The sequence below is a fragment of the Neophocaena asiaeorientalis genome, unplaced genomic scaffold (genome assembly GCF_003031525.2).
Source record: "Neophocaena asiaeorientalis asiaeorientalis breed wild unplaced genomic scaffold, Neophocaena_asiaeorientalis_V1.1 scaffold232, whole genome shotgun sequence".
NCBI lineage: Eukaryota > Metazoa > Chordata > Mammalia > Artiodactyla > Phocoenidae > Neophocaena > Neophocaena asiaeorientalis.
In genome coordinates, this window is record NW_020175672.1 from 4653896 (window position 1) to 4680854 (window position 26959).

The 26959-nt window shown below is 36.3% G+C and overlaps 1 protein-coding gene across 2 annotated transcripts in view; it reads left to right on the forward strand.

The window, feature by feature from the left end:
- MAP3K7 (mitogen-activated protein kinase kinase kinase 7) overlaps positions 1-26959 on the forward strand; it is a 65625-nt gene that overhangs the window by 21338 nt on the left and 17328 nt on the right. The window contains exons 6-13 of one of the 2 annotated variants that reach the window (XM_024731814.1): positions 5227-5351; positions 7646-7774; positions 10002-10132; positions 11722-11803; positions 14478-14608; positions 15272-15401; positions 17995-18075; positions 26845-26909. In XM_024731814.1, coding sequence (XP_024587582.1) covers positions 5227-5351; positions 7646-7774; positions 10002-10132; positions 11722-11803; positions 14478-14608; positions 15272-15401; positions 17995-18075; positions 26845-26909 — 874 coding nt within the window. The remainder of the gene's footprint in view (positions 1-5226; positions 5352-7645; positions 7775-10001; positions 10133-11721; positions 11804-14477; positions 14609-15271; positions 15402-17994; positions 18076-26844; positions 26910-26959) is intronic. The other variant, XM_024731816.1, reaches the window with a different exon arrangement.

Sequence of the window (26959 nt, forward strand, 5' to 3'; positions counted from 1 at the left end):
GTGAGAGGCCCGTGTACCGAAAAAAAAAAAAAAAAAAAAGGATAGTTGTTTTCTTTCTTCTGTATTGTTCATTTTTACTTTACTTTCTTTAATTATGTATATGTTGTTATTTTTAAAAATGTAAAGTAAGTCTTTTCTACCTCCCATTTCCAATCCTCAGAGATAAGCACTGTTTTGTTTTTTAAGCATGCATAGATTACACTATACATAATGTTGCTTTTTTCACTTACTGGGACTTTTTTTTCATATTACTATATACAGATATTTACCTCTTTATTTTTAATGGATAAATAATATTACTTACTACCTCTTAAGTAAAGTGAGTTATTAAAATAGAAACTCTTCTTGGCCTGATGGGCAGTTTTAGACGGGGAAGATTTAATTTATTGAGCTGTTTTTAGAAAATACCATGCTACCGAATCAGTTGACATTTTTGTCAGGCCCTGTAAGGCCCTAAATTCCTAAATTGGAGCTTCTCAGCTTTCCTCCATACCCCCCCACCCCCCAGAACAAAGTTATGATGTATATAACCTGAGTAAGTCTGAGAGTAGGGACAGAGCTTAAAAAGCCTTCTTAAGGAAAGTTGCGTAAGAATTTTGCATTTGACTTCCTGTGTTAATGCAATTTGTTTTGAAGTCAGTGTTAGGGTGTTAAAGATACTTACAGTTGAGTAAAAATGTTGGTCTAGGGAGATGTGCTGGCTTTAACCCGGGGCTCTGTTGGCTCCCTGCCACTTATCCCAGCATACACTACTATATTGGCAAAATTACATACCTTATTTTGAGAAGCACATGAAATTTAAGCCATGATATGTATGCATTTAAAATCTAACATCCTGTGGGTGCTCACAGGGATAGCTTGGACTCTTATACTCACATGATAAGAATTTTGACACTCCAGCAATATGGCAAACCAGATAAACTGAAAAAACATCCTACAGCAAGCACCCAGAGATGCTACACATTACAACAAACATCCTTTTACATGCATAGGTGATCTTAGAAGAAAATAAGGGAATCATTAAGCCAAAAGATGGAGAGAACTGAACCCTGAGTGGGAAGCCAAGGGCTCTCCTGTGAGCCTCTGCCAGTATCTAGAATGTAGAGGCCCAAATTTTAACGGCTTCTGTTTAACGGGATGCAGACCCTTTGTTGTGCACCAGGTGAGGGAGCAGAACTGAGACCTCTGCCTAAGTTCAGTATCTTGGACGGAAGAACTAAAAGAAAAGTTGACTAGAAAAAAAGAACCGTTTTCTGACTAGACAAGCTTTTATTTTTTTAACTGAGAGTCTCCCCTCATGCTGTTGTGAGTTTGAATCTGCTCTACTTGCCCAATCAAAAATATCCCAACAGGACAGGTTAAAAGTGCTTTGGGATTGGTGGTGTCTCAGGGCATTCAGGGTGACTGAAACTATTTGAAAGTCATATACTTTCAATTCAGGTCTTTAGGATTTTTCCAGATTAAGATCAATCAAATATGAAGCCACAGTAAAAATTACCACACCCATAAAGATGCAAGTTACCATGAGTAAAAGTCAGCATAAAAAACACAAAGTGGAATAAAGCCGTCAAATAGTAAGACTCCAGATATTTGGAATTATCAAATATGGAGGATAAAATATATATGCTCAAATTATTTACAGAAATGAAGGAATTAAAATGTGCAAGGAATGAAAACTATCAACATGACCAAAAGAACTAAATAAAACATTTAGAAATAATTAAAATTTTTAAATGGCAGATATGAAATAGGTGACAAGAGATTCAGTGAGCTGTAAGATATATCTGCAGTTACCCAGAATGCAACACAGACAAATAAATGAAAAAAATGATAGGTTAAGGAACATGGAGAGAAGGAAAGGGAGGACTAACAGCATAGAATTAGAATTCCAATAAAAGAAAATAGGATGGGGAGAGACTATTTCAAGAGGGGTTAGCCAGGAATTTTCCAAATAAAAGATATGAATTCTAAGCAGGATAAATGAAAAGAAATCTCCCCTACGACGCACCATAATGAGGCTACAGAACAGCAAAAACGGGAGATTTTTCAATCAGCGAAGCGATTACCTGCAAAGGACTGACAGTTAGACCGAAGTATACTTTTCAACACCAACAATGGAAGCTAGAGGACTGGAATCATAACTTCACAGAGCTGAGAAAAAATAGCTCTCTACTCAGAATTGTGTACCTGCCCTAAATTACATTTAAGATATAGTGAAACAAAACCTGAGTGAATTTATTGTAAGTAGACCTTCATTAAAGGTGTTTGGGGAAGAAAGAAAATGATTACATAACGTGAGCATAAGATTCAAGAAGGAATAGTGAAATAAAATCAGTAAACATACATTAAAATAAACGTTGGCTATATAAAACAGTAGTACCTCTTTTGCATTTAAGAGAAGATGGTTGGAAGGGATTCAAAATAAAGAATTGTTTCTACTGGTTTGCAGAATAACCCACATGCCTATAAGCCTTTTAGGTAATGATGTAGAGAGTGATTTACATTTTTAAATGTATAATTAATTTTTAATAATAAGCTAATAAAAATTATCTTTTATGTTCATGGTTCTTTTTGCACTTTCAGACTGCTTTATATATTTCAGTTCTTAAAGGAGTACCAAATTGCATTGGGATATGGAAAACCTAAGACTATGAGTACCAGTTCCCTAAGAGACTCTGATAGCTGAGTATAGTAGTTGTTTTAACACTGGCTGCTATAGCCAACATGAGGCTTATCACAGCAGAAATTTATTTCTGACTCAGGTGAAATCCAAAACATATTCCTGTTTGACAGATGACCTTCCATATGGTCATTCAAGGGCCTAGTTAGGCTCCCTCCATCTTGTACTTCTGCCATCCTCCAGGACTTTGGGGACCTCTGCATTCAGCCAGCAGGTAAAGAGAATGAAGCTGATGGATGAGAGGTTTGTGGAGCCAGACCCATGGAGTGACCCCTGTCCCTTCTACCCACATACCAGTGGCCACAACTCAATCTTAGCCACACCTACCTGCAAGAGAGGTTGGGAAATGTCTTCTGTTCTCCAGAGGAAGAAGGGATGGATTTGGTGAGCAGCTGGTCAGTCCCAGCCACATCTGCATGTGTTTTCTACTACTCTTACCACACAAGTAGAACTACTTACTGCCCTTTGCCAGTTAAACATCTTGCAGTCACCACCTGGCTCACAGTCCAGGATCTCAGGATGCTGTGTAGTCCTCTCCAGCAGGTCTAGATGCAGCTCCTCACGGTCTGGAAACAAATGAATTAGAAAGAAAAGTTATCTGTCACCCCCCACCTCACACCTCCCAGCACACGTACACACACACAAAACAGTAGAAGAGAGGCCCATCAGTAAAAGGCTCCATTGGGAAAAGGAAACAACAGAAACATACAGCAGCTACTGGTCTGTAGCAATGAAGTCCTGCATTTTCTGGTCCCTCTGCCCTGGAGTTGTGAGAGGTTTGTCTTTTGATCAGACTCTGATCCTGCCCTAGGAGAGGAGCTCCTTTTTCCATTGCTTGTGACTCCTAGCTTCACCCTTTAGTAGGCTTCTCCTTGTGCATTCTCTGTAGCAGTGTCAGGAGTAGGTGTTGGGCCATATACTCTCCTCAGAAGCTGTCCAGCTTTTATAGGCTGCTTCCTGCTTCTGCACATCTGGGGTCTGAGGGCATTGTACGACAGTCAGAAGCGTCTTTATTCCAGGCCTGTGGTTCCGTTGGCAGTATAATTTCCTCAGACGCGGGCTTTTGATCCCCCAGGTTCCAGTCAGTTCCATGTGCCTGTGACTAATACTACCACAGTTCTTTCTTAGACAAAATCTTGAGCCTGGTTTATTGGATTCCCGGCCTCAGTGCCTTTTCTCAACTAAATGGAGGCACCTTGAAGTCATGAAGCTGAGATGGGAAGTACTTTTCTCTTAATTTGTTCTTTGCTGCAATGCTGTCTTAATGGGCCTTTGTGAATCTTATTTCCTGCTGTTTGGAGTCGAAGAAGTCAGCTTTTCCAGTCCTTTAAAGCCACAAATCATCACAGGAGACAAATTTTACCAAATGTTTTGCCACGTCATTACATGGATCTCTCTCTTTCCAGCTTCCACTTTCAGTGTTCTTGCTGCCTACTGCTAAACCAACACCAAATATGTTAGATTTTTGTTATAGCAACACCCATTTCAATACCATTTCTCATATTGGTTACAGTGATGCTGTTATATAAGCCCTGAAGTCTCATGGCTTAAAGTACAAAGTTTGTGGGTTTTGCTCGTAAAGTCCAAAGTGAATGTTCCTGATGCACATGGTGGGTCAGGATCCCAGATTCCTTCTGTCTTGTAGTTCAGAATCCTGTGCCTTCAGTGACATATGGGGAAAGGAAAAGGAGTTTATATATGTGAGAGTTCATATGGGCCGGGCTCGGAGGTGAAGTACGTCACATTCTATTGACTAGAATTGTCATATAGCCATACGTAATTGCTCAGAAGGCTAAGAAATGTACCCAGAGAAGAAAGGAAATAGGGTCAGTGAACAGCTAAACAGTCTTGCTGTGTTAAGCTAAAGACTCATTTCTGCTCACTGCAAAGCAGGTGAGCAAAGCAGGTTTGCAAACTTCAGGACCATCATCCACAGTAAGAAATACTTCACAGTCTATCGTGTGTACCTATTAATGTATATAGAACTGAAACTGAACTTCCCTGAAACAGTGTTTAATCTTAGTAGTTGTGATGCACTTTGATATTTTCTATTTTATTTTTTAAATGCTGTCATAGTCTACTGAATTGGTTTTGTGATGTAGGTTTCCAGATCTGTGATCTAGAATTTTGTGACTAGGTTTCTGCCTGTAGCTTGAAAAACACTGGTTAAGGTTAAGTATAGGGGGTGAACAATTTATGAAAGTATTGATATACATCCACTCCCATTTCAGGACACCATAATGTTCACTTGCTAGATGTTTTTTAAACCCCATGTTTTATTTTGGCCCACAGAGAAGCATAGTCACGAAAAATTATGGAGATAGAAATGGAGACATCAAAATTTGGGTCTAGCAGTCTCCCTAAGAGAACTAGGTTAAGGTCAATTTTTGCTGATATTCCTCTGTATTATTAAGCTGTTATAGGTGAGTGGGTAACATTTCACGGAAGTTGAATGATGACATTTTGCTTAACCTTTTCTGTTTCCACAAATGTCTCTTATTGCAGAATCAAATATTGGTCTTATAACCTTTTATTTTTTAAAACAGCTTGCTGCTGGTTGCAGGGGGGACAGTTTTAAAAATCTGTGATTTTGGTACAGCCTGTGACATTCAGACACACATGACCAATAATAAGGGGAGTGCTGCTTGGATGGCACCTGAAGTTTTTGAAGGTAAAATGGCAAAAGCATGATGTGACTGATAATCTGCCTTATTACTCCATGTAAATCCAGTGTGTTTATGGCTTTGCCCTGTTTCCATGGTTTTATTTCTGCATAGTATATAATTATAAGATATATACTAAAGTCTAAGGAGGTATTAAATAAATATAGCCTTAGATCTTGAGTCTCACAGCAAGATTTAAGTTGTCTAGCACCCTCTATGAAGTTCAAGCATATGTACGGTTGATCCTCATTCTCAGGTTCCATAACTGCAAAATTGCCTACTTGTATCCTAAAATCAGTACTCATAATTCTTTCATAGTTATTCACAGGCATGAACAAAGCAGGGAAAAATTTAGTCACCCAACACACACCTTCCCAGCTGAGGTCAAACAAGGCAATGCTCTGCCCTGTTGTATCAGTTCTTATATTTTATCACTTCTGTGATGTATTTAGTGCCTTATTTTTTTCCTTTTTTTGTGCTTTGTGTTGATGATGTCACCATTTAAAATGGCCTCTACGAGTAATATTGAAGTGCTTTCTGGTGTTCCTAAGTATCAGAAGGCTGTGATGTGTCTTACAGAGAAAATACATGTGCTAACTAATCTTCATTCAGGCATGAATTACAGTGCTGTTGGCCATGAGTTCAGTATTAATGAATCAACAATTTATATTAAATGAGGTGTTTTGAACAGAAACACACATAAAACAAGGTTATGTATTGATCAGTTGACAAAAATGTCAACTGATCAGTATAGGAGCCCAACCCTGTAATTCCCTGAGGAACAGATGATTCAGTGTTCACTAATTCAAGGTTCACAGCAACTTTGTAGAACAGTACTGGGAATAATGAGGATCTACTGTGCTTTGTGTTGGTTTCCTAGCGATTAAGAATTAGCAGTTTAAAGTTTAAATGAGCATGCCTTAGAAAGAATGCAAGGACCACAAGTAAAGATACTAAGGACCTTAAGTAAAGGATAAGCTTATGCCTACTTTGTTTTACGTCTCTGTGTCTTACTGAAGTTCTAAAAGAGTGGTCCATAAATTGCATATGAGGTTTCTATATAAAAACATCAACTTATCTTTTAAATGAGAAAAGTTGAACTCAAGATGTGTGATTCATATGTTAGGAAGTATGAAAGCCCATAAAATTCAGAAACATTTAGTAATCAGATTCTGATTTTGACTTATTTTTGATGAATTTAAAATTTTTTGTTCTTTGTTTTTAGCCACCAAGAGAAAAAAAATTGCTATGCAGCTGGTCACTTGAGTGGAGCTATTTTGCCACAAAATTCAGTTAAAAAGTTAGTGGACAAGCAAGTGTTAAATTATATAAAATTAAATAATGCCGCCTGTTTTCAAGTTTGTATACAGAATGCATATAATTGGCATTGTTTTAAAATTATTTGTTTATTTCATGTGTCTTTCTTTGAGTTAAAATAACACAGTTATTACTGTAGTATGGAGAGCGGAAAGATTTGTTTATACAAAAGAACCAAGAAATAAAAGTTGCTGTTAATTGTTTAGAGCAACAAAGCTCAGACTGTTAGCCTATGTAGATCTCTTCATTTCTGAAAGATGTCAACACCTGTAGCCCAAATCAGATTGTAAAGTCATTGTAACTCTTACAGTGCACTGCCTAGTGCTCTTTGTAAAGTACACGCATAGCTCTTGCTGTAATAATTGGTCACTGTTATAGTGGGTTGTTCGTGGGTTTGGGGGGTTTGTTTGGCTATTTAATTGTGCTGATTCACCAGCCAACTTAGTAATCATATAACTTTTGCTGCATAATCTGCTTACTGTAAATTTGTATTCATAGTTTTTCCTGCTTACAACTTATTTTTAAGTTTGTAAATTAATAATTTTATCTCACCAGATATTTTGAAAAGAAAATCTTAACACTAGATTAGAAATTTTTTCTGCTTTGATAGTAGCATCAAGAGAATGGGAGAAGAACATTTAAGATTAAGAAATTATAGAAAGGAGTGTACAAATGTTTTATACTTTGCCCCAGAGAAAATATAAGTCTAAATAAATAAAAGATAAGGTCTGTGTTTCTTGATGAGAAGGTAAAAAATGACCAGCTTTCTAAAGTGGATTTTTTAGTGCATTATTAATACTTAACTCCTTTTAAAAATGTATTTATTGCAAAGACTTGAGGTCTTCAGAAAGAGTAATTTCTCAGCTCTACATGGGGCATTCTCTTGTTTTTGTACATGATGCTCATTCTTAAAATTTATGAAAGCAGTTGCTTCTGTTAGTCATGTGGGAAAAAGTCTTGAAACTTTACTACCTGTTTTTTCTAGGTAGCAATTACAGTGAAAAATGTGATGTCTTCAGCTGGGGTATTATCCTCTGGGAAGTGATAACACGTCGGAAACCCTTTGATGAAATTGGTGGCCCAGCTTTCCGTATCATGTGGGCTGTTCATAATGGTTTGTGAAAATTTTTTCTTCAATATATTTTATATATTTTATTCCTATTTGGAAATTGTTTCTCCCCCAAAGAAGACCATTTATCCCTAATATTAAAATATACAATTTCTTATTACCAGTCTCCAGCCCTCCCCCCTACTCTAAAAACGGGCAAGGGCTGGGAGCAGTCCTGGCTTTGCACAAAGCTGAGAAGGTTTGCTGGCTGTGCTCATTAGGGAAAGGCCATCAGTAGACAGCCAGAGCCAACTATCTCGGTTGGCTCTCTAGAGGGGACAGAGAAGCACTGGACTGGACTCTCTTGGAAAAAATAAAATTTAAAGATTAAATTAAAATCTCTCACATGGTTCAGATAATTAGGGAGCTATTGCCTTTTTCTCCTTAGGAAGCAAGTGTCTCATTGAGAAGAGAAAGCAAAGCATAATACAGTAAGTCCCCTACATACGAACGAGTTACATTCTGAGAGCACGTTCTTAAGTCCAATTTGTTCATAAGTCCAACAAAGTTATCCTAGGTACCCAACTAACACAGTCAGCTATGTAGTACTGTACTATAATAGGTTTATAACACTTTTCACACAAATAATACATAAAAAACACAAAAAGTAGAGAAAACATTCTAAACCTTACAGTACAGTATCTTGAAAAGTACCGTAGTACAGTACAACAGCGGGTATGCAGGGGCTGGCATCAAGTGAACAGGCAAGAAGAGTTACTGACTGGAGGAAGGAGAGGAGGTGGGAGATGGTAGAGCTGAGGGATCGTCAGCAATAGGAGACGGAGGGCAAGCTGCAATTTCACACCTGACGTTGATGGAACGCACGTTCATATCTTTGAAACTTCGCAAGTTGAAGGTTCATATGTAGGGGACTTACTGTAATAAGTGTTGTTACTTAAGCTATTCGTAAAGGCAGAACACAAAGTGCTTCACAGAGCACTTCTTTTTATCTTCTCATTCATTCTTATGAGGCGAGTACTATTATTGCCTCACTTTACAGTTTTACACATTAGGGAACTGAGACCTAGAGCAGTTAAATAACTTGACTGAGGTCACAAGATTAGTAAGTGGTGTTGCTGGGATTTAAATCTGGATCTTTCTGGCTCAAATGCCCATATTTTTAAGTTATATTGATTTATGGACACAGTGTCCTTTCATCCATCCTATTCCTTTTATACCTGTAGTTACAATGTTTCTGACCACTCATGATATTAGAATATATCCTTATTAATCAAGTTACTTCCCAGCTGCTTTGGGAAAATAAACTTTTCATGAAGGGAAATTGCTTAACCTTCTAACTTTTAACATCACTCTCTGTTGTTTAATTTCTATCGCTTGATTGTAATTATTCTGATTAATGGCATTTTTAACACACTGTTCCACATGTGATAGAAATAAATATATGCCTCACTATTTTGATCATTCATAGACATGTCAGGCAGTAATCTGAGTAATCTCAAATGTGTTTACCAGTTTCCTATGCTACCTTTCATTGTACTACCTTTCTTGTCATTGTAGAGAATGCTAGAGCTTTGAACAGGACAGTTTGTTTTCTTTTTCTGTCAGTTGTCAGTAAATAATTGAATGTCCATGAAGTAAGGAATAAAAGAACTAAGTTATTAATTGATAAATTTACAAAGATTTCATTATACTTGAGGCCTTATTTAAGTTAGGGACCTTACTAATGATATTACAGTCTTGTTAATTACACAAAAGTTGGCAGTTTTCAGCTTGTGAAATGATTGATTCACAGCAATCCTAAGACCTGTCTCCCACAAAAGAGCCATTTGGAGGTCAGTGAGTATAACACCATAGTTGATGACTTTTGACATATGGAACATGATTTGTCAAACACATTTGAAATTGTTACAATAAATCTGAAAATATAGTTCAAATAAGATTATCTCAAGCCACCATTTTATTCTTAAAATACACATTAAGCCATTATTATTTGTTAAAAGAGTATTTATAGCAAATGAAATATTATTAACTTTCAGTCATAATGTATATAAAATTTTAATTTGGCTTCTCAAAAGATGTAGCTTCTGTTTTATGAAAATATAATGTTAATCCAAAGGACAAAAAAAAAGGTACTTTTAGTCCTCCTAAAAAAATCTTAAATTACAAGATCTGTAAAATAAGTAACACTTCAGAAATGCATATTTTAAAAAAAATTACACCATTCTTTGAGTAAATACATTCTTTTCTCCCCTCCTCTAATTTTCAATTGTAGGTACTCGACCACCACTGATCAAAAATTTACCTAAGCCCATTGAGAGCCTGATGACTCGTTGTTGGTCTAAAGATCCTTCTCAGCGCCCTTCAATGGAGGAAATTGTGAAAATAATGACTCACTTGATGCGGGTATAATCCTTCTTTTGAGGGGCTTTGGGTTTAAGGGAATTTTATATATACTGACTTTTAATGGGGTTTTAAAGTAAAGGGACAGTATTGTTCTTTTTTTGCTTCATACTTATCTGTATTTTCCATGTTAGAATGGGTGTTCTTTACTCATATAATCAGAGGAGGAAACATTCTTTTGGAAAAAAAAAAAAAGAACTAGTTCTTTATAATTGAAAGATGGCAAGACTAGATTTCTGGACGTGCTTTTTCCTTCTGCTCAACTTAGTGGACAGATGTGTTTGTTTCTGGGCCTGTTGCCTTATCTGTAATGTGAGGGAAGTTGAATTAGGTGATCTCTAAAGCCTTTACAGGACTTGGGTATTTTATGGCTCTAATACTTGCTAAGTTTTAAATTTTCTTTAGTAGAGATCTTTATCAAGCAGTCATTTATGTAGCGCAGTAGAGAGGTTTCATTCCCAGACACATTTATCTAAGTAATTTTTACCTTTTGGTTTTTCATTGCATATTTTCAGCTTTTCATTTGCCATTAAAAAGTTAAACTTTCTTCTAGGCTCTGTAGAATTTTGGAATTTAGAAGGATCGTTTTAAATGATTATTAGAATTTCCTAATCTATAAATCAAACACTTAGAATTATTTGAATAATTTTAGGCCTCTGGTTTTTGGCGCACTAACAAATCTATCGAGTGGTACCTTGACTTTAAAAAGTTTATGTACTTATGAAAGTGCCTAATTTCAGAACAATTTGCTAAGTAGAAGAATCTTTCAATCTCTTTAAATATAGATTAAGTAACTTCCTAAATGGCCAAAATTTTAGTTTTTTCATTCTAATGAAAATAACTTAGGCAAACCAGCTTGAACTAATCTGATTAAAGCTTAACTGCATATTTGGATACTAGCTATATATAGAATTCTAGGACCTGAAGATACGTTCATAAGAAGAGAGCTCAGATACCTTAAAACTTCGGGTTACATAAATTGTTCACGTTTTAACTGTGCTTTTATGTGCTTTGTCTAATTTGAGAAGAAAACCTTCCTTTTTTTCCCGAAATTCTAATTTTCACCTGACAAATATATCCAGTATTTTATCTCTAGTTCATAGAGGGACATTCATAATCCTTGATATTTAAACTATAGGTTCTAACAAATTATGGCATACCGTTTCAGTTGTCAGACTAAGTCATTTCAACAATTTGGAGGTTTACATCACTGCTGTGAGAACATAAATATGTTTCATTTAATTATGAGGAATAATACTACTGTATTTCATATGTTCCTCTAGAGGAATATTGGCAGTTTTCTTTAAGACTATCTAGACTATCTAGACTATCTATCTAATAGATATGTAGGTAGATACATGGCATTGATAATAGTTGAAATTCAGAAGAGTAGCACATTATTGTCTTTATGAAATCAAAACCTTAGGTATTTACAAATTCAGTGTATCCCTTAGTGAAAATAAAGCAGCAATTTTTGCTACATTCAAATCTCAAAAAGGAAGTAATTAAAATGTACCTTTTAAGTTAGTTTTCACAAGATTTAATTTGTATTAAAGAAAGTTTAAATTGTTGTTTACTTTTTATATATATAGTACTTTCCAGGAGCAGATGAGCCGTTACAATACCCGTGCCAGTATTCAGATGAAGGACAGAGCAACTCTGCCACCAGTACAGGTAAATGGATAGAGTAGAACAGTAATAACCTAAATTTTTGTGTCTCTATTCCCATGAAGTTATAATCAAGAAGCAATGAATGATGTCCTCATTCGCATTTTAATTGCAGATTGACTTCAATTTGAATTTCCAGGTGCACCATTCTTCATGCAGGTACCCAGATTAAAGAGTTGCTGAAGACCTGTTTCCAAGTCTTGAAATTCTTACGCAGTTATATATAAAAAGATTGGATATTATATTGCTGTGAATGTCATTCTTTATTTGAAAAATAGTTCTTAGATACTGCTAGATCAAATAGTATCAGAAATTATTGTAAATATATATATATTGTAAATATATATATCATATATATAAACATATATATGTCATGTATATATATACACACATACATACATATATATATAAAACAACGTATTTCCTTTATCGTGAACACCCTACTTTTTGGTCTTTGTAGAACAATCTACAGAGACTCTTATTTAAGAAGCTGTGTTTTAGTTCAGGAGTTCCTCAGCTCCATAGTTTGTGGTCATCAAAAAAGATAGTAGAGGGACTTCCCTGGTGGACCAGTGGTTAAGAATCCACCTTCCAATGCAGGGGATGCGGGTTCTTTCGGGGAACTAAGATCCCACATGCCGTGGGGCAACTAAGCCTGCGCGCTCTAGAGCCCAAGAGCCACACCTAGAGAGCCCACGTGCTGCAGCTACTGAGCCTGCATGCCACAACTAGAGATAAGCCCAAGCGCAGCAACAAAAGATCCCACATGCCACAACTAAGACCCGGCACAGCCAAATAAATAAATAAATGTTTTTTAAAAAAAGCTCCCCCAGCCCACTCTCCCCACTGCCTCTATCTGCCCCTCTACTCTGCACTCTCTTCTGTTCTGTGGCTGAACTATCCATGCTCCTAGCCAAAGGCAAGCCTGTCTCCTTTGTGCGGCAGATCCCATCTGCCCTTCCTAGCAATTCTTCCCTGTCTCTTGCATCATCAGTTTTAGCCTTTCTGCTGGGATCATTCCCAGAGCATATATACAGTAGTCCCCTATTGTCCACGGTTTCACTTTCTGTGATTTCAGTTACCCCTGGTCAACTGTGGTCCAGAAGTGGAAAATTCCAGAACTAAATAATTCATAAGTTTTAAGTTGCAGCCATCTTGAGTAGCATGATGAAATTTCGCTCCATCCCGCCTGGGACATGAAATCATCCCTTTGTTCAGTGTATCCTTCTCTCTTGGTTGTCAGATCAACTGTCGAGGTATCACAGTGCTTGTGTTCAAGGGACCCTTATTTTATTTAATAATGGCCCCAAAGCACAAGAGTAGTGATGCTGGCAATTCGGATATGTCAAAGAGAAGCCATAAAGTGCCTCCTCTAAGTGAAAAGGTGAAAGTTCTCAACTTTAATAAGGAAAGAAAAAAAAAAAAATCATATGCTGAGGTTGCCAAGATCAGCAGTAAGAACTTCTATCTGTGAAATTGTGACAAAGGAAAAAGAAATTTGTGCTAGTTTTGCTGTTACACCTCAAACTGCAGAAGTTACAGTCACGGTGCAGGATAAGTGCTTAGTTAGATGGAAAAGGTATTAAATTTGTACAATAAGGTAGTACAATTTGAGAGACCACATTCGTGTAACTTTTATTATGGTATATTATAATTGTTCTATTTTATTGTTAGCTACTGTTGTTAATCTCTTACTGTGCCTAATTTATAAATTAACCTTTATCATAGTTATATATGTATAAGAGAAAACACAGTATATGAGGGTTCAGTACTATCCAAGTTTGCAGGCATCAACTGGGGATCTTGGAGTGTATCCCCCAGGATAAGGGGGGGACTGCTGTAGTCTGTATTTCTCTAGCTTCTCTCTTTCCATTCTCACTTGTGCCCACTCCATTCAGTCTTGTATTATACCACTACTCCAGAATTGCTCTTGTCAAGATCACCAGTTATTTTCACACTACTAAAATCTAAATGAATGATTTTTCAGTTCTCATCTTTTTTGATTCTCAGCAGCCTTTGACACAGTTCATTAGTCTCTACTTCTTTCAGCACTTTGACTTGATCTCTAGGATACCATACCAGCCTGGGTTTCATCTTACATCCCTGGTCACTTGTTCTCATGTTTTTCTATGCTGTTTACTCCTCATCTTCCCAACCTATAAACGTGAGAGTGCTCAAGGCTCAGTTATTCGGCTCTTTGCTTATCTATCTAAATTCATTCCTTGGTAATCTCATCCAGTGTCATGGCTTTGTATACGATGTATTTGCCAATGTTTTGCTCCATCCCAGACCTGAACTCCACACTCATATATCCAACTACTTGCTTGATATCTACTAGGAACTCAAAATTACCATTTCCTAACTGAGCTCACTTCAAAGTCATTCCTCCCGTGGTCTTCCCCATCTTGATTAATAGCCACTCCATTCTACTAGCTCAGGCTAAGAATCTTAAAGTCATCCTTGACTATTTGAAGACCAGGCGTTTTGGTTCCCTTTTTGTGCTATCCTTAAATTTCATTTAAAATGGGTTTGTTTGGGTATCTTCATCAGCTTGAAAAGTCTTCAATTTTATTTCTATTTATGTCTTGCTAGTTTAGAAAAGAATTTAAGTTGCATCTTATTGAATGAAGCATTTTGTATTATTCCCAACCTGTAGTCATAAATGTTTCTGCTTTCCTAGGCTCATTCATGGACATCACTTCTACAAATACCAGTAATAAAAGCGACACTAATATGGAGCAAGTTCCGGCCACAAATGATACCATTAAACGCTTAGAATCAAAATTGTTGAAAAACCAGGCAAAACAACAGGTTTGTTTTGTTACTAAAGTAACAAAAAGTAAAATCTTTTGGTAACCTAACCAGTAGTCATGAGCGTTATACTAACAAGTTAATTGTTTGTCCTCTTCCTCTATATAAGTCCTGAGTCTTGTTCCTGAAACAGACAGGCAAGCTTAAGAGTAGAGATGTGTAATGATTTTCTCCTGGAATTCACTACCAGTCAAATCATTTCCTCTTCTGATGATTGCTGCGTTTGCCACCTGTGCAACTCCCGCCTTACAGTGATCCCTAACTTGAACGGTTGATGGTTACAAATGTAAAATGCGTATTCCTTCCCCAGTTAAAGGAATTGTTCTAGATCTCTCATTTCATATTATCCAGATTTATTATATTTTTGCTATTACTGGTTTTAAAACATTTTAAGGAGTGATTTTATTCATCTTGTCCGATGCATTTAGGTTAACCAATATTTGGGGCATGTAACTCCCAGCTCTAGTGACCAGCGTATCCTAAAGGCCAGTATCTACAGCTTGTTCTCCCTCAGCCTTACAGCTCCCTCTCCCTGAAAACTTTCTATTTCTTTCAGAACAGAACCCCTAAGAATCCCAGTTGGTATATTCCTCCTTCTAGGCTGCCCAGGATTTTTAAATATAAAGAGCTTTAGTGATTCAAATTGACCTATATTTTTAACAGAGCGAATCTGGACGTTTGAGCTTGGGAGCTTCTCGTGGGAGCAGTGTGGAGAGCTTGCCCCCAACCTCTGAAGGCAAGAGGATGAGTGCTGACATGTCTGAAATAGAAGCCAGAATTGCTGCAACCACAGGTAAAATGAAAATAAAAGTCTAAAGAGGGGTGAAAATGGTAGTTTCAATTGCTTCAGTAGTGGGAATGTCAGTGGTTTTTTTTGTGCGTGTCCTAAATTTTTTTTAAAGTAGGAAGTTAGTTTACAATATACTTCCTATGCTTCTAGCAAAAAGTGTCTCAAATTCCAAATAAGGAAAGCATGATTTGTAAAATTATTTGGATTATAAAATATACCTTCCTAATTACAGATTTTATCAAATGTAATTCAGCTCAAACACAAGCTGAAAATCTAAGTGAGAAATTGAAATTTTGCCAAAACTAGGATGTTTTGGAGGATTTTGGGTGATTCTACTATAATTTTGTGCTGAACTCAAGCAATAGCAAATGTTTTGTTTTGAAATTAGCAGGAAAATGTACTCCAGATCCAAATATAATTTGGCCTTACTATCTGCTGCGCTGCTCCTACTTTCAGTGGCAAAAAGTAGCTAAGTTTAGGATTAATTCTTTTAATTGTAAAATAAAAGATCACAGTAATTTTATTTGATCTTGAAAAAGATTTATATTCCATTTTGTCAAGAAAGACTGGTCAGCACAAAAATAATTACATGTTTTGTTACCTGAGTGAACTTCTAACCTTTTCTAACCAGGTTCATTTAGTAATGCTGGGTTAAATTGTTTTCTTTCTGATTCCCCCAGGGGTGGAGAGGAACTGATTACAAATACATTTCTATTGTGGAAAATGTGGAAATATAAACAAATAAAAATACTAGTTTTCCATAATTGTCCCACTCAGAGATAAACAACATTTTTGTGTATTTACCTCTAGTCTTTTAACCACATATGTGTATACAAGTATATTTCCAAGTGTATTAGCCTACTTTTTTTTTAACTTAGCTAACCAGGTTTTTGGGTTTTGTTTGTTTGGTTTTTTGTTTTTGTCCTCTTTTTTTTAGGTCTTTATGGTTTTTTTCTAAATAGAATATTTTCATTTTGTGTGAAGCTCTTTTCAGAAAGAAGTTGTCCAGAGGACCATCCTAACTATACTTGTCTTCAACTAATCACTTATTTTATCAGTTAGCATTAGAATCAGTTAGATATTACAGAATATCCAAAATAACAGTGTCTTTAACATATAAGCTTTATATTTCACACACAAACAAATCTGGAGGTAGGCCCCATGATCATTAGGTAACTGGGTTTCTTCTGTCTTTCTGTGTCATAATCCCTATTGTGTGGCTTTCATCCTGAAGGTTACTTTGTACTCCATAATGGCTATTACAGTTCCAATCATCACATCCACAGTCCTGGCATCAAGAAGCAAGAATTAGGGGAAGGGCTCATGCCCAGGCTTTTTTAAGGAGCTTTCCCAGAAGTCCCTCCTAACAACTCCCACGTAGATGTCATTGGCCATAGTGATAGTGTCAGATGGGAAGGAAGAGCCCTGTGGCTCCATGGGAAGGAAGGATCTGCAATCTTTTATCTAGGAGCACTGCTGTCCTGAGTAAAGTTGGGGTTCTGTTGCGCTGGTGACCAGGAGTCTCTGCCACACAGATGGGTCTTTAGAAACGATCAAGTTGAATGGAGGTCACCAGCCACTGTCGAGCTTTCCTGGCCTCCATGAGTCACAAGCGTTTCTGTGTGGAGTCGGGGTGTCGCAGTGTAGTGTCCAATGAACAGTGTACACAGGAACACATGCTTACACTTCGGCAGCCTTTTTCATTTCAGGAATATCATTCAAGTTAGACCTGCCAAATAGTGGTTGCTACCCTAAAACAGGAAATGCGCTGTAATGTAATAACAGTAATTTTATATCTGCTCGTGTCAATTTTTTAGTCAGGTACTGGTTTATAAGTATTCTTTACAGAAGTGTTATTTCACCAGATTAAAGATAACCACACATTTGAATTACCCTGTCCTTTCTCTGCCTAAATGTAAAACAGATGGTTGAACATCCGTTGGTGAACTGTCTTACTTTGAAAGGTTCATATTTTCCAGCCTTTCAATACTTTTCAGGTTTAGAAGGAATACACCCTAAACTTTGGAAACTACAATAAATATTCAGTTTACCAGAAGTATGTTTAAATATTTACAATTATAAAAGCATAAACATTTCATACTTTGATTCAGTAATTATCATTTAATCACTGAATTTTACTTTATAGCACACTTCAAGAAACACCTAATTGGACATATATTCCTGTGTTTGTTCATTTAAAACAAATATGGCAGCTTATCTCTTTTTAACTCCTCTTTTCCTTCTCAGTTTCATCCTAGACCCCCCCATTGCACTTCAGTGGTTTCACTTAGGTAGATTATTTCTATGAACATGTTTGAAATCTAGCTTTCTCATTACCCTGCAGCTTTGTTTGTCTCGGCCCTATTTTTTTTTTCCTGCTAATTAAAGCCAGTATGTGAAACATCTTGTATTGGTAATTGTTTGCTCCTTAATCACGCCTTTTCTAAGCATGGATGAAAAGTTAGATAGTTCTGCATGCCATTCTGCATGAAGTGTTATTAACATAACTATTTGAAAAGTATTCTGTTTTTGTTCATCGTTTTCTATTACTATTTGTAGTTGTTTGCATGTATACTGTATATATGTGTTTTTGCAGCCTTTTCCAAGCCTAAACGGGGCCACCGTAAAACTGCTTCATTTGGCAACATTCTGGATGTCCCTGAGATCGTCATATCAGGTATCATAGACCACCTGAGTCGGTCTAATAGCTGTGGAACTGGAATAATGATCCCTGGTACTTAAAAAATGCTTCTTGCTCCAATTTGATAGAATGTGAAAATAGATACCTTGCATGCAGTCATTAGGGAGACAGATTAAAAACTGTATACGTTTATCTACACTGAAGTGGGCTTGGAAGGAAACCTCACATCTCCAAAACCGAGGATAGAATAGAAGGTAAAGTGAACGTTTTCACGGAAGGGAGAATACCAGTCCAGAATTCTGCCAAGTTCCTCTCATCTTTTAAGTGAGCGGAAGAGCTGAACCCAGACCTTTTTTGCACCCAGCAGAAAGAGGAAACAATCCTTTAAAAATATTTGTTGTCCTTCACTCCTTTCCTTCCTTCGTTACTACTTTGGGGCTCCCTCTAGGCATTCTATCCCAGCCTCTTTCTGTTGGGAACAAGAGAAATATGAAGTTGAGAAAAGAGTTGCTAAATACCGTTTTGCCCTAACCTAGAAAACAGAAATAAAGTAAAACTAAATGAGATTTGCTGTTTTGTTTGGTATCCTGCCAAAGAAATATGGTCAGTTCTGATTCCTGTGTATTATCAGGAGACTCTTCTTGCAAATTACGTGTTTTTATACCCAACTCACACATGGTACCTCCATGTCTCATATTGGCAAATTGCTTTTATTTCTTATGGTGATCATTTCACAGATGCATCTAAATCACCATTTTCAATAGAAACTTAAATGGCGTATGTGACCTTCAGTATTGGTTAATATATGTTATCAAAATCATCATTTATTTACCCTTCTGCTTTAGGTTTTCCTCCACCTCTTCCCCTGAAATTTTGACAGGGAAATATAGTTTTCCCCACACAATCATGGGCGTAGTTAGGTGAGTGCTCCAGCACACTGTCCTTTGCCTGTGATTGTGCTTTTAGCATAGTATTGGATTATATCTGAATGCCTAGTAGTTCTTTTCTCCTCCAGTAAACTGAAACATGAGGATAGAGACCATTCCTTTGTGATTAATTATTGATGGCACCAGCAGTATCTGGCTCAGTGCCTCACACATAGTGTTTAGTAAATATGTGCCTATTATATAAGTGAACAAACCATTATTGAGCTCCAGCAGCTAGGAACTATGATACATGTAAAATTTGTATATAACAGATATGTGTAAAATATAAGTTATACAATTCTTAGGGGCCATTTTGTCTATACAAAACCATTTTATTTCTAGAGTAATTAACTTTTATTCTAGTTATCAAAGTGGTTTACTTTACAAAATTTTCACTGTTGCCATTCAGAGAATACCGTTAACCCTTTCTTCACATAGTAATTTTATTTATTGAGTCATGAGCTGCTTTCAAAATTAGCAAAGTACTTAGGGTCATTTTACCTCTACACTGAAAGGTCCCAAGTTTAAGGGAATAATATTCTGACTGAAGAAGTGGCAACATTTAAACATACATACTGCTGAGCTGTGATTATCTTAAACGTTTGAGGGAATCAGGAAAATTGAGGCAGATGGCACAATAATCCGGTCTTATGGGTAAGCATTAAGAACAGATACACCCACACATAGTGGGTGAAATAGCCAATGGTGTACAAGATTAACAAGGGAGAGAGAAGAAGGGAAAGAATAATAGTCTCAGTGGTTCTCCTCCAGGGTGCATTTGCTCCCTAGGGGACATTTGGCAACATCTGGAAACATTTTTCATTGTCAGAACTAATAGGTGCTACTGGCATATGGTGGACAGAAGCCAGGGATGCTGCTACACATTCTGCAATGTCCCAGGTAGCTTCCCACAGCCAAGAATTATCCAGCCGGAAGTGTCAGCAGTGCCAAGGTTGAGAAACCCTGGTTAGATGTGCTGTGTGGCCTATAAAGTAGTTTAAAGCACATCATCTTAATTAACCTTCGTAAGTCTTATAACTAGGTTATCAGATAAAATTATAGCCATTTTACAGATGAAAATCTTAGATCTGATGATGTTGAATGGTTTTCCCAGAGTCACACAGCCAGGATCCCATCCTAGATCTTCTGATGCCAAATTACATCCATGTTCTCTTGTTTTGTTTGAGTCAGAGAAGTTAGAATAATTCTGCCTTGCCCTTCATTAGGGTTCATATTAAATGTAGGTGAGCTCTTCAGCCAGGAGACCCTTTTTTATGACATTGGATACTTACGGAGTCAGAAAAGCTTAATTCTGCTCTTAATTGCCAGAGTAACAATGCTGTTCAAATGGAAATGTCATTCGGTAATACATTTTATTAAATATTCTTGTTGGGTTTTTTCCCAGATATTCAAACATTAACCTAATCAGTTTCACTTCCTTTAGTAAAAGGATGCAAGCACTGGAATTGAAACAATTGGACATAAAAGCTAAACATTAATTTGTTCTTAGGTTATATTTTTAAATTAAACATAAAGATATAACCCATGCTTTGGGAATGTCTCAAATGTCTTACATGGCCATTTTAATTGTAAAGGAGGATGAAATTTAATTCCAATTTTTTAATACCTTCTAGAATTTTTTCCCTCAAGGTTGTTTTTCCTACAAGCCCTGTGATTATATTTCCAGATACTTCTTGATATATCCAAACTGGCATTAATTAGCATTGGATCCCATTTGTAAGCATTTTTTAAAATATAGCTGTACTTTTTATCTTATCTGTTTTGGATAAGTAGTTTCAATAATATTTTCCTTTGGCCAAGTGCAGTATACTGTCTAATGTACCTCTTGGAATAAACGGCCTCTTTTTAATAGGAGTGCTCATTTAAGCATCACATAAATTTTTATGTGTATTTATTGGCAGTGTACAAATGTATCTTTTCTGAAGCGTTTGTTGTTTCTTGCATTTTTTAAAACCTTACCAAGTCTTAAAAGTTTTTAAATACACACTATTACTCTAAAGATTTTTTTTGATATATCTTTATAATGACTAAAATGCCTAACCTAGTCATAGGGTCAGCAAATTTAAATCTTGTGTTTTGCTTGCTTTTCAACACTATTATATACTCTGTCACCAACAAATGAGGAAGAACAAGCAACTTACAGCTAACACCAATATTCATCAATTTAACAGTCTCTCAGGTCGTGCAGAAATGGACCTCTAATACCTCAGGACTTCCTATGGATCAGACTACACAATATTTTGTACCCCTTCTACCTTGACCGTGGCTCTAAAGAGGTATTGGCAAACTTTGGTATGGATAACCGTTCTTTCCACTTTCCCCTGCCCACAGAGAGTGGCTATAGATTGATCTGGCTTCTTTTTACCAAGCAAGACACATAATTAAGAGCAAATTACCAATAGAGTATGACATTTTGCTAACTCTTCATTTGTGAAGAAGGTCCTGCCCAATAATGGTGTGCTTCCTAAGCAAAGTTAATGTAAATGTAGAAGTCTCTTGCCCAGACTTTAAACCATTTGATCTGTAGTTTTCTAATGCATTTGTTTATTGAATATTATAAGACTTCCAGGAAAGGAAATAGGCTTTCTTAAATGTTTTCCATTAAAACTTGGAGTTTTAAAAGCATAATCCTTTCTCCTTTTCAACCAGTACATTTTAATTTGTATTACTTTTATTTGAAGAAAAGAGAATGGGTGGCATATTATTGGATTGCTTTAAATGTTTCTATTTTTTTGTCCTTTAAGACTTAAATAAGATCATGGATTTTTGTTTATTCAGCTCTTTTACTTGGATTTTAGAATGCTTTGACCAAAGAGCATTATGTACTCTCTTTTATGTACTGTTCTTAAGGATTTGATAAAGAAGATTGAATATGCAAATGTTTTGAGTCAATCTTGTTAATATATATAAAATATTTTTGCCCAGGTCCCTGAATTTAATTGATATTTCTTGTTTATAATATTCTTGAAGCTGAAAAGAAACTTTACGAATCCTTATGATTTCAGCTGCATTTAGATCTCTTTACTGAGAAAATTTTAATGACTATTCATTCACTTTTAATTTCAGTCAGGTACATTTAGCTCTATTGTATATTGGGTATTTTCCAAAAGTAAGTGTTAATATATAGTTAAGTAGAATAAGTAGAATATGGAAAAGGCCAAACATAATATTTAACAGAAAGTAAATGGGTAATTAGCTTTCTAATACCTATGTGTTGTTTTCCTCCTTCAGAAGTTTCAAATATCTTAGGTAATTTAAGTCGGGGGGCCAGGGGTGGAGGGGAGTGGTGAGGACCTTGTAGAATGCTGGGCAGCTGGAGGCCGAGATGCTGTGCAGAGACACCTGGGCACCACTTTGCTTTTTCCATCAGGACGGAAATATAACCTTCTAATACTATATTTGGTTCAAGAACCAGTAGGTACTGTTTGTAAACATTCCTATAACTGTGTGTACGTAAATTATTAGTGCAATTCTTCCCCTTTTTAAATAGTGCAGCGCCAATATGAAGAGACCATGAGATAGAAAGAACTGAGCTTTTCTAGATCTTCAAGTTCCTACCTTGCACACAGTGTCATTAACAGCTGTAAACCTTTATTTAGGGACACTGAGGCCCAAGGAGAGCTCTACTGAGATATACTATACCTGCTTCTGCCAAGGGTAGCCACCGCACCTTCAGCAGAATTCTATATTTGTGGCTAATTAAATAGGGAAGTGCGTCTAACCTAACAGTGAATATTTAGGTAGTCTCTTTGCACCATATTGTGGTCTACCAAGATCACTTTTTTTAATTTAAATAATTGAACTCTAACCTAATAAAGTAGGTTTATTAGAAAGCAAAACTCAATAATAATTGCTTTCCTTTGGTAGGGGGGAAATAACCCCCACCCTAAAGGAGGCTTTATTCTAAAAAACCAGCCAGGTACTTCCCTGGCAGTCCAGTGGTTAAGACTTGGCCTTCCAATGCAGGGGGTGCAGGTTCGATCTCTGGTCGAGGAGCTAAGATCCCACATGCCTCGCAGCCAAAAAACCAAAACATTAAAAAAAAAACAGAAGCAGTATTGTAACAAATTCAATAAAGACTTTAAAAATGGTCCACATCAAAAAAATCTTAAAAAAAAAAAAAAGAAACCAGCCAGAACTGTTAAAACTAGTAAAGGAGTATGAAACTTGTGCCAACTTTAATATATATGTATATTTTTTTAACATCTTTATTGGAGTATAATTGCTTTACAATGTTGTGTTAGGTTCTGGTTTATAACAAAGTGAATCAGCTATATGTATACTTATACCCTCATATCCCCTCCCTCTTGTGACTCACTTTGTCCCAGCTTACCCATCCCCCTCCCCGTGTCCTCAAGTCCATTCTCTATGTCTGCGTCTTTATTCCTGTCCTGCCCCTAGGTTCCTCAGCGTCTTTTTTTATTTTCAGATTTCATATATATGTGTTAGCATACAGTATTTGTTTTTCTCTTTCTGACTTACTTCACTCTGTATGACAGACTCTAGGTCCAGCCACCTCACTACAAATAACTCAATTTTGTTTCTTTTTATGGCTGAGTAATATTCCATTGTATATATGTGCCACATCTTCTTTATCCATTCATCTGTCGATGGACACTTAGGGTGCTTCCATGTCCTGGATATTGTAAATAGAGCTGCAACGAACACTGTGATACATGACTCTTTTTGAATTATGGTTTTCTCAGGGTATTCGCCAGTAGTGGGATTTTTGGGTCATACGGTAGTTCTATTTTTAGTTTTTTACGCCACCAGGGATTCCCTTTGCTAGTGTTTTGTTGAGGATTTTTGCACCTATGTTCATCGGCGATATTGGCCTGTAGTTTTTTTTGTGACATCTTTGTCTGGTTTTGGTATCAGGGTGGTGGTGGCCTCACTATGAATTTGGGAGTGTTCCTCTCTCTGCTATATTTTGGAAGAGTTTGAGAAGGATAGGTGTTAGCTCTTCTCTAAATTTTTGATAGAATTCGCCTGTGAAGCCATCTGGTCCTGGGCTTTTGTTTGTTGGAAGATTTTTACTCACAGTTTCAATTTCAGTGCTTGTGATTGATCTGTTTATATTTTCTATTTCTTCCCGTTTCTTCCAGGTTGTCCATTTTATAGGCACAGAGTTGCTTGTAGTAATCGCTCATGATCCTTTGTATTTCTGCAGTGTCAGTTAACATATATTTTTAAATTACATATTCAGTTTACCATGAAGCAGTAGTATAATCCTGCAGTGTACAGTGCTGTGTGAATTTTTTAAATCTTATGTATTTTACACATAAGGATAGTGTCCCATAATTTTTAATATTCAAAGCTTATGAATATCAGAATTTCCAACATTTTATTTAAGAGATGTCTCCAGGAAAATGTGTTGATTTTTACATGAAGAGAGTCTTCAGGAAGTTGGAACATAGAAAAATGTAAGTAGTTAAGGTAAGGAAACCGATAAGAAAAACCTCAAGAATTACTCTCTGGGACCCAATCCAGCAGTCTCTGGAGGGACTCTATAATGATGACTTTCAAATACCAGCTCAGGAAATCAGTTGTACTTAAAAAGAGCAGCTTTTTGAAGAGATGGATTTTGTTTTAGTATGGTAGAAATGATCGACCTATCAGCTGCCATTCCAGCCACCCTGTTGGGTGGGGGAGGGGCTTAGGGATATAGTGTATTCCTTTTGTTGCTCTCACTTAGAAAAGTTATTCTTAAAAATATCATTTGTTCCCTACCCGTAGTCGTGAAAGTTCCAGAATTTGTTACAGAATAAAATACTTAGGACATCATTTACAGGTTTCATATTCCTTGATTAAGCATCTGTTAACATCATATTGTCCCTCATTTCTACTTCTTTTTTCCTTTATACTGCCATGTGTAATATAGTTATGTACATTTCAAAGAACCCTGAAAAAGTATAAAGTTAGTGGGTTTCTGAATTAGTGTTTAGTTACCAGAAAATTCAAAATCAGTCTAAATTTACTGAGCACACACCCAGTAATTTTCATTTGCGATAATAGGAGCTTGATGTTTTTTACATTCATATTTCTAAATTATGACTTAAAACTTAATATTGGAGCAACAAGTATTTGTTGATTGCAGTCCTTTTTTGCTTTGTCTGAACTGTTTGCCAGATGGTTTCTGCCATGGTTATGCTAATGAAAGTGCATTACCTAGTATTGCTTGCTTTGACTCATATTGTAGCTTGAAGATTTCTCATTCTAAGGCATTTGTTAACTATCAGCTCTCCTTTACCCTACTTAAAAGCTTTTATTCCCCTTTCCGCCTTCCCTCACCTAGATTGGAGCTTGTTTTTGTTGTTATTGCAATGGTGATGTACTGATTTTTAGACACTGTGCTGGGTGGTTCCCCAGATTCACAAATGTTGCTAATCTGAAAAGAGAATTCCAGACACTTTTACAAGCCTGTCTCATCTAAGCTAATTTTAGAATGATTGTGTAGAATGAAATGTGCCTGAAATTGCTTATTAGTCATGATGGTAGGGATCCATTTTGTCCTCTGGAAACAGGGATAATTAAAAGTTTTCACAGAAATGTCTTAATGTGCCTGATTCAGTAAATGTGCAGTTTGTTGTTATGTCAAATTTAATTGAAAGTTGGAGCTTGGGATAAAATGAAACTCGAAATAAATTTGAGTTAAGATTATGCAAAGAATTATAAAACATAGCTTTAAATAGAAAAGAGTTATACTTTCAAGGTGGCTGTAAATTTGAGTTATTCTGTTCACTGCATGCATTATTGCATTAAACATTATTCTTCTGTTGTAAGGTCCTTTTAGTTTATGTAAAAAATAATAGGGTCACCTTGATTAAGATGCTAAATATATTGCTGATCGGTTTAAAATAACGTACTGAAGGTTATGGAAATACAAAATTTTAAGAATGAATTCTGTCTTCTAATCAGGCCACAGTTATTAGTGTACGAGATCTGAGTGCTGCCCACTAGTTGAGAAATTACATAATATAGCTTTCAGAGTCAAAAGAATTTTGACTTTTTTGTCAGCTGTTACTTATAATATTTTGGTGTTTCCTTTTAGACAGCTGATCTCTCATCTTAGAAGATACTGTATAAACAGCCCTATTCCCAAGTAAAAGTGCTGAGTGAAGCTGTTGTTTAATTCATTCCATTTTACTGAAGACTTACATGTGTAGAGTTCTTTCATAAACTGATTTTTAATTAAATTATTTTTAGCATAGGAGTTCCTGAAGCAGGATTAACACACTAGCCCGTTTCAGCAAGCTGTGTATTTGGGAATGGAATGAGAGTCATTCATCTCCACTAGGAAATTAAGAGTTGTTGTTCACAAATAATAAATTACTAGATTCTGACAAAGACTAATGGGATTAGGTAAGTGTGACTCAGTGTAATAAATGCAAGCCTAAGCATCCTTTCAGGCCCTGAATCAAAACAGGTACGGCTGTTGGTTAAAGTCAGTCATGGCTTACAACCTGCTAGCTGTCTTGCTGTACAAACTGTAACGTAAGGCCCTTGAAATAGATGCCGTCATCAGCCCCAGCCCCCAAGCATTCATCTGTTTAAACACATGACAGAAGATGGTAGAAGAGAATTCAGCAGCTCTTCGTGTAGTAGGAGTGGTTATTGTATCAGGACATACTTTGTTGTAGGCCAGCAACTTTTGAGTTAAAATACTATAGCTGTTTCTCTTCTTCTCCTTACATCTTTCTTTCACTCTTTTTTTTTGGCAATAAACTCACTTATTTTTCTCACAAACATTTTGTGTAGATCCAAGGAGCAACAGATTCCAACTTTCTTCTGTAGCAGTTAAACCCTTATTGTCTCTTCAAGTAGATTTCAGTATTTTACTTCTTTTATTTTTTAAAAGGCAACGGGCAGCCGAGACGTAGATCCATCCAAGACTTGACTGTTACTGGAACAGAACCTGGTCAGGTAAGACTTAATATTTGAATTATCTGTCTTTGAAGAATAGTAATGGGCAG